This window comes from Melanerpes formicivorus, unplaced genomic scaffold (genome assembly GCF_026170545.1).
Source record: "Melanerpes formicivorus ecotype bairdi unplaced genomic scaffold, bMelFor1.0.p_v2 SCAF_25, whole genome shotgun sequence".
NCBI classification, from domain to species: Eukaryota; Metazoa; Chordata; class Aves; order Piciformes; family Picidae; genus Melanerpes; species Melanerpes formicivorus.
Window position 1 is genome coordinate 12245524 of NW_027142377.1, and position 17545 is coordinate 12263068.

At 38.7% G+C, this 17545-nt stretch overlaps 1 protein-coding gene across 24 annotated transcripts in view; it reads left to right on the forward strand.

The window, feature by feature from the left end:
- The window catches only part of MYT1L (myelin transcription factor 1 like), a 299847-nt gene that overhangs the window by 223768 nt on the left and 58534 nt on the right, over positions 1-17545 (forward strand). For 20 of the 24 annotated variants that reach the window (XM_068153377.1, XM_068153376.1, XM_068153373.1 and 17 more), the window contains 4 exons: positions 3557-3691; positions 6040-6130; positions 8462-8569; positions 11742-11953. The exons of 2 other annotated variants lie outside the window; for them this stretch is intronic. In XM_068153377.1, coding sequence (XP_068009478.1) covers positions 3557-3691; positions 6040-6130; positions 8462-8569; positions 11742-11953 — 546 coding nt within the window. The remainder of the gene's footprint in view (positions 1-3556; positions 3692-6039; positions 6131-8461; positions 8570-11741; positions 11954-17545) is intronic. 2 more of the 24 variants (XM_068153389.1, XM_068153390.1) reach the window with 2 other exon arrangements.

Consider the following 17545-nt stretch of genomic DNA (forward strand, 5'->3'; position numbering starts at 1 on the left):
GAAGTTGAGCATGTAATATTTCTTGGGAGACGCTTAAGCAGGGATGGGGTTCATCTTATATTTGTCATAAAAATGTTTGGTTTCCTTTTCTCCAGCTGAGGTGGTGGGCATTTTCTCCTTTTCAGAAATCCCTCTTTTGAAAAAGCCACGCCTTATGATCTGCCTGTGGCATGTGGGTAGGCAGACAGCATCTTGGTCCAAGAAAGGTTTTGATCTTTTTTCACATGCCTTAAAGTAATGACTAGTCTCTTAGAAAAGCATGGAAATTACTGCTATCAAGCACTCTTCTGCAATGGATTGTAGTGCAGTTTTATTTGTTTAGAGCACAAGTATATGGCTCAGTGAGTGTTGTAATAACTTTGGGTATTTGTGGAAGACCACTTTAGTTAGTGTATTCCAGCATAACCATGTGGATATTGTGCTAAATGTTGTTTGCATACGCCCTGTTTCCCCATATGACCATTTCCCTTTGGATAGACGTGTCTAATAAAACCACAGAAAACATGGCAAACCCAGATTAGTTTTTGAAGAGCTTGATAACTCTGGTTGTTGTCCAGCCTTTCCAGTCTGTGTATGCCTGGGAAAGCATTTATGTGTGTAGAGCTGCTGTCTCCAAAAAGACTGTATAATTTCTGATGGTAACAAAAGTATAGACTTCCCATTTCAGTAAATTCTAGAGCACCTTTGAACCAGTCTGTCTTTTGGGAGCTGCAGGCTGAATTGATAATAGGTCCATACACTAGCCAGAGACTAAATATTTTGGGTGTTTGGACCAAGAAACGTTGTGGAGTAGATAATTCTATGCTTTTTTAATAAAGAAAGAAAGAAGGAAAATTATTAATTCCTTGTTTTAAAACCATAAGAAATGTTTTGGTATTTGTTGAAAGAGGAACCTTTGAGTAAGACTATCATTGGTTCTCCACTCACACGTTATCTTCCAAATACTGCTGGAAGAGATACCCACAGAGATGTAAAGTGGGAACTTTTTGGGGTCTGTAAGTTTGCAGTGAGAACCAGCTCCAGGCTTCGGGAGTTCTGCTTTCAGAGACTGATAAAACAATTCTTAAGGGACCGCTAACCATTTTTCCCCCTGCTGTTTAAAGCCTTCTAAATAGACTTTCTTCTGAAACTTATGAATTTTAAAACAGTTTGAGTCCTCTGACAGCCTTCACTCAGGCAATGCTCCCATTGTGGCAATGAGGAAGGGAGGTCACAGAATTAAATAGAACTGCAGCATTTCTCCCAATTAGCAGAAAAGGATTTACCAAAGAGTGTCCAGTGTTTGTTTGAAGTTGTGGCAAGTTTAGTCAACTGTCTTCCATTAAAAGCAATGGGAAATTGTGCAAGTGCAATTTTATGCAAGTTTGGAATCATTAAGAATAGTGTACAGCATCTTTACTGACTCATTAGACCATAAAGGCTCTAAAAGATCTAACACGTGCTATAACTACATAGCATAAACGTGAACACAGAGGAGGATCTGCCTGACACTGTCAGATGGAAGTGTCTTGATCCTCGGCTGCTCTAAATTAGGATATCTTCACTGACTTTGGTGGAGTCCTGACAACATGGACTTTCTAAAGTTTCTCTAGCTTGAAGTCTCCAAAAAGCCATTATGGTCTATTAATCATCTACATTTTTTGCAGTCCTTGGATATTGTTATATTTACATAATTTGTATATCATTTACATTACTTATTCACTTACCTAATAATTTTACACATCCCAAAGTACTTGACTTGAAGAGTTGCTTAGAGTTGTGTATGTATGTAGCTGTGGGCTTGCTGTTCTAGTGGTCTCAGCACAGGCCTATCTGCAGGAGTTCAAACCCCTCCTCTGACATTTGCTCCTTCTGTGGCCTTGGGTTTAACTTCTTGATCTCTTTGCTTCAATTTCCTGACATATAAGATTATGGTCTTTCCAGGGGTGTTGTGATAACTGTAGAACACTTTGGAGGTAGATTTGTGAGTGTATTTGTTGTTAAAGAGCATGAAAAAAAAAGGACTGGGCTCTGCAGTCAACATGCAAATAAAGTAAAACAGAACTTATATAATTAGGGATTCCATTTGTAAAAGACAAGGTTTGAATATCTTCTTAAAATTAAAGGATGGATTTAAGATATGGAGAATCATTATGATGAGCTGAAAATTTTCTCTAAAATGAAGTTGTTTTGGAAGAACCTGGAATGTAAAAGTGTGTTTATATACAAAAGTTACCAGAGGGAAATCAAAGACAAATAACTTGGTAACTGAATGTAAACTCTGGGTCATATTGATTCATGCCTGGGAAAGAAAAAGAAAAAGAAAAGGGTTGTATGTGAAGTTTTGCAAGTATTGAAGCTCCTTTTGATTGTGCTGAGGATTGCATTTGTGGAAGCCAGGATGGAATCTGATGTAAGAAAGACTTGATGGAAACGAAGTAGCAAACTCTTATTTTCCAGAGACAAAAGCATAATTACTGAAGCAGAGTAAAGACTGGAGCAGCATAAAATACTTAAATGAGTATATCTCTGCTTGGGTACTGAAAGGAGGATGCACTAACAAAATGGAAGGGGGATGCTGGTTGATCTTGAGCCAAAATGGTAACAGTTAGAGGATGCTGAATTTTGTTCCTTTGATACTAATACGAACATCAGCAATAGTCTCCAAAATCTGGCAATTGTGGTCAAGGTGACAGGATGTAATTTGTATCATGTGCTGGACTGGAAGGGCAAAGAGTAGGGATGTTCTGTTACAAATGTTCTGTTAAAGGAAACAAGCTGATGAAGTATGTGAGAAGGTTCTGGTTCAGGACTAATCTTGCCAGCAGTTTCATTACTGGTGGAAACCTTTATTTTGCTGAAAAGATGTCCATTTAGACTTTTCATTAATTTGTAGACAGAAGATCCAACAAGATTCTAAAAGATCATTAACCTTTTAAGCATATGAATATTCAAGCATTATACATGCATGTTTTAATGGCCCAAATTTACACAGCAAGTGATGTTTTAATTAATCCTGATTTCAATGTTTACCCCACTGTAATTTTTCTAAGGGAAAGGAATATTTATATAACTTCTCCCATTTCATGAGGAATTTAAAGAAAACAAGAATCATCTCAGTGAGCCTTGGAAACGGGATTTATTTGTGCTGAATCTTTGAAAAGCTATGCTCAAAGAGTTTGGTTTGTTACTCTCAGGACATTGACCTTAATACATCTGGCAAATAAAGAGTGTAAAGAAGGGAAACTCCAACTAAACAGTTTCCAAATGACCTTAAACCCTTGTGCTGATGCTTGTCAGCAGAATACAGATTGACAGTGGTATGGCTTTGCTATCAAAAGGTCACTTTCCAATCACTGTGAATGGATCTTACTGTGATCATAGGAACCTGCAGTCTGAAAAGAAGATGACGGGATGAAAGGGACAACAGAACTGTTTAAGAAGTAGAAGGGTTGGTTTTCTTTTCTTCTAGTTTTTGTAAGAACATTCACCAAAGAGTAAATGACGTGATTAAATGAACCTTCTTACAGAAATGTGAAAAGCCTCATTCACTTGACACATTTGTTGTAAATTATAGATCCCTCAAGAACAGAAAAGAAAGAAAGCAAATGTCCTACCCCTGGGTGTGATGGAACTGGCCATGTAACGGGGCTTTACCCCCATCACCGCAGTTTGTCAGGATGCCCACACAAAGATAGGGTCCCTCCAGAAAGTAAGTTCACATTGTTTCATGGAAAATGGGGATAAAATACAAAGATTTTTCTAGCATGCTTTTTAAACCTTTTTAGTTTTTCTTTTTTTAATTTATTTCATTTTTCAGTATGGTTTGTCTCAACTTAGTCAACTGTTCTGTGTTATACCTTTTCCTTTATTCCATCATTTCCATTCTCTACTAACTTTTATACTAAAAGAATGACTTTTAAAGCTGTATTCTTTGATTTTAAGAATCCTAGGTTATTTTTAAACAGATGTGTTCAGCAAACAGAGAAAAAGATTGCTAGAATACATGCAGTGCTTTTACTTCTGCATGCTGATGTTGCATCAACTGTCCCTGTTACACAACTCAGGCTTTTGAGCAAATGTCCCCTTTCAGTCACATAGGTGGAATTTCCTGCCACGTCATAGGATTCTCTGCAATGGAGGTTCACCCTTATGAGCTCACAAATGTTCGTTTGAAGGCAGGGGGCTCCATTTCTGGAAGTCTTTTCCTTGGCTGGTGGAATCAGCTGATTGCTCTAATCTGAGTTAAGCCAGGAGAGCATCTAGCTACAATCCAGTTCTCTTTTACACCAATTTTAAAATGGAATTCTTCCATTGAAGCCCATGGGTCTAAAATCCCCATTGTCCATCAGCTCTTACAAACCTAACCCAAATGGGTTTACAGCAGCCTAAAGAGAACATGATAAAGGGCAGAAATGGTCTCCAGTTTTCAAAGGAAAGGAGATTCTGAAGGATCTGAAATTAGAAGCAGATTAGCACACAAGAATAGCAGACATAAAAATTCTCATCTTTCAGGGTAGCATGGTTTCTTCCAGAAGTAGTGTAATGAGGAAGTGCTTTAGGAAACTTTGCTGTAACTTGGTTAGGCTCTCAATACAGTAGAACAAATAGAGTAATTGCTTTGCTTTGCAAGACCTCATAATTTTCTGAAACACATTTATTTGGTTGCTCAAAGTTCTCTCATTTTGATAAACGGTAAATAAAAAGCTCTTTAGAAGACGTTGTAAATCAAAGAAGAATATAGCTTTAAACTGTTTGCATGCTCTTGTTCCTACTAAAATGAAAAGGGTGAGCTCATCTTTTTATTTTTTTCCTGTGATGTTGGCCTTGTGAAGCATGTTTCAAGAACAGCTTTCAATAGTAGGAATTTCAGAGTAAAGCTTTTGCATCTATACATAATTTAGAACACTAGTGATGGGGTGATGATGATGGTTATCTTTTAATCAGTATACATGGTTTAATTCTCAAGTCTCTGAACAGCTTTTATTCAGTTCTTAACTCAGTCAAGGAATTCACTTATTTTATTAGAGCTTGTTTTGTGGGCTTTGCTTTTTGTTTGTTTGTTTGTTTGTTTTTTAGTTTTGAGTGAGAACTAAATACAGGCTTCCAGACTACTGCTTTTATGAGACAACCAGAGCTTTTGCAAGGGCTGGATGGCCTTTTGCCATAAAGTGATGTTCTGCCATCCAGCTCTGAGACATGTAACCAGATATGTCTCACATCCCAAAAAACTCTTTAGTGTTACCAAAGAAATTCTTGATAATTTGACAGTGCATAGCATGAGCTTCATGAGTTAGAAGAATAATGCTCTGAGCGGCCTTGGAGGTTTTCCATCCAGCTTGCAGTGGATGCAGATGTAAATCAGTTTACTGGCTTAAGCTTGTACCACTTATTTCTTTTTTACCTAGTTTTTTTGGTTTATTTTTTCTCTTTTTTTTCCTTGCCATCTCTCCGTTTCAGAGTGCTTATTTTTAGTTTTCAGCCTTTTGAAAAAAGGATTTTCACATCCATAGTAAATGCAAATACAAATTCAAGGACCGATTCTGCTCATCATATAGATAGGAGTATCTATGTGGAAGTGGGCAGAACTGATTCCAAGCTCAACTGGGCTGTCTTAGGGTTCAGTTCAGTTCAGTTCAGGGTTGTACTGAGATGTATTTCAAATGTATTCTGGACACATACATTCCTGAAAGACTTTTTTTGAGTCAGTAATTTTGAATTGATGGTTGCTAGCTCACTCTTTACTGTTGAGCTGCACTTTGCTCAGTGTTTTTGTATGAAGATGTCGGAAGTCTTCTGCTTCACTGTTGCAGTACAGATGCATTTGTTTATAGGTTCTCTAACCTTCATAACTTTCGCTGTTGCCCTGTGTTAATGAGCATAGGATCACAATACTTCCTTCATCAGGCTTTATTGGCTATGTGTGTCACGTGTATTTTGAGGAATGCTGGTTGTTAATGAATCCTGCTTTGTTTTAAAATGGTTTCATATATACTGGGATTTGATTTTTTTTTTTCTTGTTTTCATACTCTGCTGTTTTCTCTTACTCTCCTTGTCAAGTTCTTGCCATGCATGAAAATGTTCTTAAGTGTCCTACACCAGGCTGCACAGGCCGGGGCCACGTAAATAGCAACAGGAATTCCCACCGAAGGTAAGGATGCCATCGCTGGACGCCAATCTAGAGGGAACAGTGCCTCCAAACTGCAGCCCTTCTAGCAGTCCATGGTGGGGGGAATGTGAGTGTGTGTTTCTCTGTTTTGTTCTGAAGATTGACAGATGGTGCTTCGTGTGCTTTATCCATTTTAAAGAGTAACATTTATTCATGCATTTTCTGAGGAGGATGAGTGTGCGTTTGTTGCAGTATGGATGAGTTGATCCACAGAGGACATTTTAAGCATTCTTAGCTTTTTTTTGGGGTGGATTATTTTTTATTTTTGTTTGCTGAACGGCAGTGGTACCAAAAAAAAAAATGGTACTGCTCCTTATGGGTATGTCCCAGGGAGAAGAAAGAGTCTGCCAACATCGTCAGGACTAGGGCAGAGCTCTTGTTCTCACACTGCCCTCTCTTCAGGGCATTGTTTTATAGATTATCTATAATTTATATAATTATTTTTATAGGAATTTAAAAAAATCCAACCTGTACAGCTAAGAATTATTTGTTTAAATACATGAAAAATGGCATTTTAAGTACACAGATATTTAGCTGTCTCACTGAGACCACAGCCTCAGCTCCTAAGTCCTTATTCAGCTAAACATAAATGAGAACTTTTCCTGTTCCAGAAATATTATGCAAACATCTCATTAAATTTAAAACATGAGGAGCCAGAAATGTTAGATGCAAATACTCTACCCCCTTGAAACAAAAATAAATCAATATTTTCATCAAATTTTTCTATTATTTCCTAAGATTGGCAATAGATTCTTATAGAAAAGATGCCATTGCCTATTAAATTCTGCCAAACAAGTGACAGAATTATTATTATTGCCCTTCATGTCACCATTTGCCCACAGAACAACAAGATCTTATTTCTTTACAATTTTCAAAACTCCAGGAAATGTGGGCAAGAAGGTAACAGAAACTGTGCAACGTTTCTGCCATTGGATTCTCTTTTTTTTACTGCTAATTTTAGCATGAAGGTTTATGGGACTAGACAGTTACTGGACATTCAGCCTGATCAAGCTCTGGGTTACTAGAGACCCTCATATTAGCTGTATGTCACCTGGTAGACCCTTGTGGGTACAAACGCATCTGCAATAAGCTCTGGTACCCCTTTCTTCTCTGCAGTGATGCTGCCGGTAGATGCAGCAAAAATCCTCTGAGAAAGCTTGATGGGAATTACTGCTGCTCGAAGCAGTGTTCACGTCTGGTTGAATATCTGCTGGAATATTTGAGGTGTCTGAAGAAGAGCATGTCAGTGGAGCGCAGCTGCCCTCTGGCATGACTCCAAAACCTCACAGAGCCCTCTCATCCCTCTGCAGAATTAGGGCAGTGAGGGAGGGCTGGGGAGAGCAGTCTGCAGTCTGTGCTCACCTCTTTCTGCAGCTTTTGGGGCATTTTGCTCTGCTTCACTTATTTTTTATTCTTTTTTTTTCCCCCCTTTATTTCCTGTAGAGAAGGGAACATCTGGGAATGCAATGATTTGCCTTTCATTTTAATTTCTTTTCCTGTGGAGAGCACAGCAAGCTGCGGTCACATAAGCACGCAATAGACTATGGCAAGGAAAGGACCCCCTCCATTGTCAGGTCACAGGTTTTTACAGCTTCATAAGAGCACCATCTGCTGGCATCAATTTTTTCCTGTTCTAAATCTTTTCCAGAAGTATCAGGCTTGTTGTTATTATTAGCACTTCAATAGTATAGCATTTGCAAATTTAACTGAATTTCAATTCAAGTGCAGAAGTTCTTTTCATCACCTGCCATCAGGAGACATACTTGAGTGGATGAAATTCATGAAAAAACACTAAGTAGGACATAGGTGAGGTGTAGATTTAGAGACCCAAGGCCAAATTTTGCACTCATTTATATGCTTAGCAAAAAGATTGGAGTTCGTGGAACTGAACACGGTGTGAAGCAGCGCAAGGTTTGGCCTATATGGTGTTGTCAGTTAATCATCTTCAGGAGCCATTTCATTGGCAACATTTGTAGATGCATAAGGCTCACGAGTCTGCTAGAATAGCTGCCCAATAGATTCCAGTTTATAGTCTCCTCTCCTACTGTTACGTCCACCAGCTGACATCCGTGAATAATCTACCCATGTACAGTCAGAGAAGCAAATCAGAAGTAAGATCTACCATGCAACTTGGAAAGTAGAAGAAAGGAAGTCTATTCTAGAGAAAATACATATGACCAAAAAGCTTTTGGAAACTCTTTTCCTTCAGATTCTTCCTGATGCTGTCTAAGGAGGAGAAGGAGTAATTGGATCAGTGCTATAATGTGAAACTGCACAGGACAAGACAATTAAATTTCCTTTCTGTAATTGCAGCCTCTCTGGATGTCCTATTGCTGCAGCAGAGAAACTGGCTAAAGCTCAAGAGAAGCATCAGAACTGTGATGTGTCAAAATCAAACCAGGCATCAGATCGGGTTTTAAGGTATTAGAAATCACTATAATACTTATTATTATGCAGAATTCATCACACATTCACCTAATCTGAGAATTTATATATATACGTTGTATATACACATATATCTCCGTTAAAGAACAGCTAGAATTAGGGCTTCTGGATCCAGTTCTCACAGTGTATATTTCCCACTCAGTCTACATGGGGGAGGGTTGGTAATTATTTTGGCAAATACATGTAAAGCTGAAAAGCTCATTTTTGTCTTAGGCTATGTTTGGTGTAAAGATGACTGCTGGAGTGCAAAGTCTAAGAACAGTGTGAAAAAAGTTGGTATCTTTTGGGAATAAACTAATATTTACCGGTAAGTCTTGGTTTTTTCAGCAGGCTTTTACTAGTAAATATCAGTTTAAACTAAACCAGAAGCCCTATTTGCGTTACCAAACTGGTAGCACACCTTTTTGGCAGGACACTTGGAAAATTGTCAGGTATAGTTTAGATTCCAAAGTAAGGTCAGGCTTAGTTCTTTGTCTTTGTTTCCCTAGTTGCTGTCAGGAAGGATAGAAGAAGAAAAAAAAATGTCCTGAATTTTCTTGTGGGAAGGACCTTGAAGCAATTGAACATCATTATATGCCTTATCTGCATCCATATGGGATTTTGCATTTCCCCAAAGCTGTATCCAGCTTTGTGCTCTTGTCTCTTCTTTTGAAATGTCTAGGTGGGAAAATATTATTTTTAATGAAGTGTGAAGGATACATGTAAAGGAAGTTGACTTCTGCATGATTGTTCCAGCCTTATGCTGAGGATGCCCCAAGAGCTGCAGAATTTCTCCATGGATACTGTGATATCTGTGGGCTGGGATAGGCACATCCCTCCCAGCTGCCTCAAAGAGTGTTGAGGAATTACCGCAGCTTTAGTTCCCAGAATTTCCTACTTATCCCATAGGTTTCTTAGTATTTAGCTGTCTTCTAGATTTAAAATGAAAGTTTTCTACTGTATTATCAACATCATTCTTTACATATTCTCTTAGAACACTCTTTTAAACTTCCTCTAATCTTGATGGCCTTTTAAAGAATCAGTCTTTCCGTAGAGCTAAGAATGTAGAATTATCGTTCATATCTGCAGAACACTTTTTGTCATCCCTGTTGACTTTATTTTCCATCCCCAGATGTTTTTTGATAGGCTTTATCTTAACAGCCCCTAATTGAAATAGTACCTTTTTTCACCCAGCATTCCATAGAGTTTTCTTAGAGAAGGGTTCTTCAAATCCTGTTAACAAAATGCACCTTTTGAGAGAATAATCGTTTGTGACTTGATGGAAAAAAAGAGAGATCAAAAGCCAGTGTCTTTTACCAGGGATCTCAAGTCACAGGCCACACAAAGAAGACAACTGCTCAAAAGCAGCATCCTACATGCTAGTAAAGTCCCTAGGAAGTTTCACTGCAATCTTATCTTTGCTCATCAGCCTTCCCCATGTTTCAGACTTTATACGCTACTCAGATAATGCTTCCATCTTGTCTCCTGCTTCCTTTCTTACCTTTAAGATATTGAAGTACTCAAGATGAAGAACTTGGGACCTGTTTATAGTATTTGCATGCAGACAACTGATGGGCAGACAGAGATGTTCTAAGAGTATATCTTGGATATTTGTCTTCATCCCAGTTTCAATCCCACCTACATTTAAAACTCCTTACTTAAAAAGAAATCAAATTCACGGGGCTTCTGTTCCACAGCAGTTTTGGATTTGCACTGACTGGACAGGATCTGAATGGCTTTTTGTTTTGGCTTTTTTTTTTTTAAACTAAATATAGATTATCTTGAGACAGGATCAAAATGTTATTTGTATCAGCTCATTGCATAAATAAGCCCACTATATTTTGTGAGGAAGAAGTGTCTAAAGGGACAAGCATACATAAATCAAAGGAAAGAGTCTGACTAATGTGATTTCTTGCATGGTCTTTACATAAATATCCTGCCTAAATTCTATGAAAATGAATTCATTCAGAAAAAAACCATAATATTAAAAACCTATTTCTTCCCATTTTGTCAGTCAGCATGATGATACTTCTGGTCTTGACAGAATTTATGTTCCTATGAATGTTCCTTCCATTTCCTCTTGTTATAAACACTGTATAAAACCCACAACCAACCAACCAACCAAAAACCTAACCAACCAACCAAAAAAACCACAAACAAACAAACAAACAAACAAGCCCAAACAGCAAACAAACAAAAACCCCACAAACCCTTCATTCTGTGATTCTTGATTCCAGAAGAAGCACTTCAAATGTGCTGTTCATCATCTTTACCTCCCGCTAACACAGTAGGTAGACGTACACCACTGTGTAACAGGTGCTCCCTATGACCCAGTCATAGAACACTTTCTTATATAGAGGTAAGGTTTGCAGGATCTGACCTTCCTGTAGCTGCTTTGAGAGCTGGTGCCTCCTGTGTACATGAAGACAGTGGATCAGTGGAGTTCACTACAGCATTCCTCACTGAGATTTCACGAGTTTCTCCAGTGGCTGAATGGAATCCGTCAGGACTTTCCCTAACTATCCTCCCTGATTGCAAATGAAAGACAAATTTAGCTGATACAGTTTATCCTGTATGAATTTGCAGGCCCTCCCTTGAGGTGTCTACCTGTGTGTCAGGGATCACAGCTCCTGCCAGAACATTGCATTTAGGGGTGAGCAGGACCTGTGAGGCAGCAACTCAAAGTCAGCAGAGGTTGTGCCGCTCACCTGTATATTCCTCAAGCTGAACATGGATTTGTACATGGAGGGATGAAGCTCCTTTGGAAAGCTTACAGGAAAACAGAGGAAACTCCATAGATTAAGTAGAGATTCCAGTTTACAAAATCTGTCCAAGCATCTTTTCTCAGTCTGGTTGCCCCCTTCCATTCACCTCCCAAAAGAGAAAACTGCAGCAAAATGAAAACCCTGAAATACTTTGAAACAGATTTCTCAAATACTTTTAGCTACAGGGTGCAGTTAGTGGTGTTAGAATTTGTTTTGTCTAGGCGTTGTTCAAGAAAATATATATTGTTTGTCTGCTGAAAATAACCAAACTAAGCAAATGCAATCATATATTGCTGTCTCTTGAGTACAAGAAATAACTAATTTTCTAATCTGCACTATAAATTATGCACAGACACAGTAAACTGAACTGCATCTAACAAACTTTACATATCTTTAATTTCTAGGCCCATGTGCTTTGTTAAGCAATTGGAGATCCCTCAGTATGGCTACAGAAACAATGTCCCCACCACCACACCCCGCTCCAACTTGGCCAAGGAACTAGAGAAATACTCTAAGACTACGTTTGAATATAACAGTTATGACAACCATGCCTATGGCAAGAGAGCCATAGCTCCCAAGGTGCAATCCAGGGATATATCCCCCAAAGGATATGATGGTAGGAGGTGCACACTATTATACATGAGAGACAAGTTTGCAGTTAATCATGTTGTTGTGTATGTAAACATCATACAAATAAGACATGTTTTCATCTTCATATAGTACTATGAGGAATGCTGTGATGTGTAAGTTATTTTAAAGACTGAGTTGGTTTATATGGTGCTTGCTTCAGGATTGTTGCCCTGGCAGAAGGACATCTCCAGCCATTAAGCTCCTGGGGTGTGTTGAGATGGCAGTAAAAGCTCAGAGATAGAATTAGTCCTTATGTGCTAGCTGGGAGACCTGGCCTCAAGGGTCACATTAGGACTCTCATCTCTGTATGGTACTTCAGGTAACCCATAAAGATAATGTACTCACTCTGTGGCAATGTGGAAAGATAAAATCTGTATCCCCTTGCACTTCAGACATCGCTGATACTTAATGAGGCATTTCTGCTCATTTTGTCCTCATGAATACGCTAGTGAATTCTCTGGAAAACCAAACAGAAGTAGCATGTTTAGGAGTAGGCTGAAAGCAGCTTCAGCTCAGGAGGAGACGATAGATGGGGTCTGTTAGGCAAGAGGATGTTGTTATTGGAGAAGAATGAACCGCAGCATCAGAAGAATAAGTATTTAGCAGTAGCTTTTGAGGACATCAGGAATTTTCCAGAGCAATACAATTACACATATAGAGAGATACACATTAGATAGCGGGAAAAAAACTATTCACTGAAGAGTGGTCAGACATTGGAACAGGCTGCCCAGGTGGGTGGTGGAATCACCATCCCTGGAAGTGTTAAAAAGACCTTGTAGACATGGCACTTAAAGACATGGTTCAGTGGGCATGGTGTTGTGGGTTGGGGGTTGGACTTGATGATCTTAGAGGTCTTTTCCAACCTTCATGATTCTATGACGCTATAGATGTGCAAAACCAAACTGCCTTCAACTTTGATTTTCTTTTATTTTTACATTATTTTTTATGGTAACAGGGTTGGGATGATTTTTTTTTCCCTAAAATATTTGCTTTTACTCTCAGACTACGATAGGAACCTTAAGGCAGGTGCCAGATTTTTGTTAAGGAAAACAGAAATAAACATGCTATACAGAACAATATATTGTTGTTGCCATGCACTGCTTGACACATACTTTGACATTCAAAAGTAGGTAAGTGGGGAAAGGGAAAATTGCTACAGCTCTTACCTTCATCTTTCTCTGTTTTGGGTACTTTGCTTTTCTCATAGTGTCAACAGGCATGCCCTGGCACTATAGGAGGAAGGAAAATGGTAGTGAAAGAGGACGTATTTTTGAGTAAAAGTGCCCCCTTTTTTGCTCTCACACACTTCTCTTGCTTGCCTCTATCAGAATAAGGGCTTGAACAGTAATAAAGGTAAAGCACTAATTTTAACCATGGTTAATAAACTAGTGAGTGTCCATCAGTATAAGGTAAATGAAATATTAGCTGTTGTTGTTTATGTGTACCAGAGTATCGTGGGGGATCCCGTGGATGTGCATCCTTTCAGATCACATTACTGACACTTAAATAAATTATATAAGTTTTTCACATTTAAGAGCCTCTACTTGTTTGCCTAAGCACAAGAACCTGAAAATACTCAGGTTTATCAGTGGCCTTAAATGTTGCAGGGTGAGGTTGATATAGGTCACTCTCTTTATGCACACTTCATCTTCCTTGGATGTAAATAGGAATTTTAATTGGAGGTTAAATTCAAATGAGATTGCTTCAGTGTTCAATAATGTGAGCCAGGGAGGACTGAGGGACAACATGTACATGTAATTCATGACATTATAGTGACTGTACATGGTTCTTTTGTACTCAGAACAGCTGAAGAAGGTTGTTAACCAAATGAAGGCTAATTCCCTATGGATTTGTTCCATGGCACACAGTGTACCTGATTCTAAGTGATGTGTGTGCAGTTTGGCTGGACAGGAGTGCCAATGTGGTCCTAGAGATGAGACCTGACTTGAGTTTTTCTTTATGACCTGTCAGTGGCTTTTGTCAAACTTCTAGGAAAGCATTCCATCATATTTGAATTAAACTGACAAAGGACTTTGCAGTTCCTCACAGAAGTCAGCTACAGTCATAAAACAATTACATTACATCCTGTGTACACTGGGATCGGCACTGCTTCTGGCACTACTTTTCAATGGAACAAGGATTTTGCTGATAGGTATTGTACATAACTGAATAGGAAGGAAACTTCAGGAAGAGTATCTTCCCTTAAAAGACATTTGTTGTTGTTGTTGTTGTTCTCAAGAAACTTTGCAGTATTTTAGGTGATTTCATATTTGTTCTTGCTACTGAAGTCATTCCAGAGACACAGAACATCCACCTGCTGTGCATGCTTGCAAAACATGCTTATGTTTAAGCAGGCTTAGCTCTGAAAAGTCTTGAAACACCTAAGGTGGTGGTGGTGACGAACTTGCAAATAAAAATACCTTCAGTTTTTTTGATTATGTAAAGTGAAACAAAGAGTCTAAACTTAATAACTTTATGTCTCGGTCCTTTTTAAATTGCAAGCTAGCACTGCATTTTCATGATCAGAGAAAGGGACTGTATGTTCAGTAAGTACATGGTTGTGAGTGACATGAGCATAAATAGCTCCTTTGGATTGTTTGGTAGATATTTCTTTTTCCCAGTAAGCTTTAGTAAAGAACAAACAGAAAGTGGATACTTTGTATTGTGGGGTAGGATGGTGTGAAAATCATTGAGAAATCTTGTGTTTGTGGGCTTTGTTTTCCTTTGAAATCAGTTTTATTGTGCATTGGATATTGGGCTTGTGGTATAGAGAAATAGAGGTAAGACCAGCTAGACACAGCAGGCAGAGGAGACAAATCTTTCAGTTACTCAGGTGATAGCAAGAGTTTCTCTCATTCCACCAGTTGTCCTGGTTCCTTCCATAAAAACCCTGAGAAAATATTAGGAATGGGAATCACAGAGTGGTAGGGGATGGGAGGGACCACTGCAGATCATCTAGCCTAATCCCCCTGCTAAAGCAGGCTTACCTAGAGCAGGTTGCACAGGAACGTGTCCAATCGGGTTTTGAAAGTCTCCAGAGATGGAGACTCCACAACCTCTCGGGTAGCCTGGTCCAGTGCTCTGGCACCCTCAAAGTGAAGAAATTTTTCCTTATGTTTAAGTCAGACCTCCTGTCTTCTAGTTTGTACCAAATTCATCTCCTTCTGAAGTGCTTATTAAAAACTTGTCAGGTGAATCACTGCGTGAAAATTCCTATTTCTTTCTACTGGCTGTATAGGAAGACTGTAATGACTAGGTCATTCATCTGAAGTTGGATGAGCTGAATCTCCTATTGTGCAAGTCAGAAAAAGCATTGAAACTGTAATTAATGCACATGAGACATTCAGTATTTAGCCAACACTGGGGACAAAGGTGCCTGGACGGAATTTAATTCCATTCCAGATGTCTTCCTTCGGTCCTTTATCTTGTGGGGATCTCTCACACTCCTCCTTTGTTAAATAGCAAGAGGAGCCTGCAGACCTTGCGGGGTTCTTTGTAATCAGCCCATAGGCATGTCTGATGGGAGGCCAGTTTGGGTTATGTTTGTGTCTGTTTTCTAATGGGAAAGGTGTACTCCAGATACAGTTTCATTTGGGTGAAAGTAGGTGGACTATCCAACTTCCAAAAGCTGATACTACAGGGATGGGCAATTGGTCAATCTGAATTATCAGGTATTGAAACAATGCAGCTTTTCCTTCATTAGCAATCACCTTGGTTTAGTTCATTGTAAATTGATGACCTTTGTTTCTCCTGGAAAGCTAATGTCAAATGAACAGTGGATTATGTGATTTATCTTAAAACAGGGATACAGGAAGGGTAAAATAACTATGGCCAGTTCTAAGTCAGTTTCACTTAAATTATTGGTAGTCAAAAAGCTAATAATGGTGTAGCATGTTTAGAGAACTTTACATACTCAAAGTGTTTTGCAAGTGAATCACAACACAACTACATTTTAGAAGCAATGTTCTATTTCTAAGGAAAATTAATTTAAGGGATAATATAGTTTGACCAAGGCCACAGAGGAGTCCATATCGAGGCCTGCATGCGTTTCTGATACTCCTGTGTGTAAAGCTGCCTCTTCCTTTCTCTTTCTTTAGCATACATTCTCATATACATCTCTATAATTTCCCATGTAACACGTCTCTTATGTCTGTCTAATTGTGATCTGCTATAACAAGACTAACTGTTTGGGGGTTTTTTTGGCAAGTGACTGAAATCTTTATTTGTTCATATGAATTTTGAAAGATACTTCTGATTTGAAATGTTCAGTGGTAGAGGGTGCTTGATTCAGTAGAGACTGAATTCTTCCATCACTTCCTCCCATAACTATAGGAAAATTCTCATGTGTCTCGGATGTTGTTGCAGATAACAATGGACAAATACTGAATTTTTAATGACCACCACAGACTATATTAATAATGAAACTCTGGGAGATAGTTCACAGATTTATTATTAGTGAATGATGCCCTGCTAGAGTAGTGCTACCATGTGTTCAAAACAAAGAAATGTGATGAATGTTCAGCATTCACTTCACTTAAATAAAAAAATAACAATAAAACAGTCACCCCCTGTGCATTATGTGGCTTTCCTGAGACACCTCCATCTGGTTTGAATTGAGTGAAATGCTATTTCCTTTACAGTAAAAATAACACCACCGTTATTTTTTTCCCCATTTTTTTAGAGAAAGGAAGGTGACATAAGCTCTAGCAGAGATATTTTGCTTTCAGATTCTTCTTTTGAACCAAAGCAGCCTTTATTTCACAAATGGCCTGTGCTCATGGGAGCAGATTATTATATGTATGTCTGCTCAGACAAATACACCTGAAGAGTCTGGCATTTCAATGGAGCCCATCACGGAGGAGCTGTAGCTGGGGTCTGACCTTTTTTGTATAGTTCCCTAATCAGCATGCTAGTTGGTTATTGTTATACTGTGCTATAAGGTATGATCTCTGCAGTGTACATTTCCATCTTAAGGAATGCTGTTCTATGCATGTACTTATCCTCTGACCTTGGCTTTTTGTTTTTTTTTTTCTTTTAATGAAAATACATAAATGCTAAGATTTAGGAGATGAGCTCACACCTTCTTGCTTTTCACATAAAAAGAGTTTAAACACTTCAGAAACAATTTGTTGGGGAAGAGGGCTGGAGAACTAAATGGGCTAATAGGGCTGTTTTCCATTATTACTATAATACCTTTGGCTGCAAAATGCATTTCTTAAAGGCAGCAATAGTTCTGTGTTGTATTTAGACAGGCTGGACCTGGGCTTTGTCAGTGCCTTAGCTCTTCTGTGACTGCTCATGGCTTCTGTTGGTCCTCATTGTAAGCAGGAAGAGGTGTCTATGGGTCCTAATTGGTTTTATGAAGAGCAGTAGGTACTCATGTTGTTTGAAGATCGGGACATTTCACTTCTCTCTGTTTCCATTTACACAGCCGCTGCATCTGCCTTTGTGCAAGCCATGGTAAAGCTCATATGTGACCACTGCCTTTCTTCTTCCATCATGTTCCTCTGCTTTCTGACGGCCAGTGTCATAATATTTGCCTGTGATGTAGGAAGAAGAAACCTTTTAGGAAGCCTGG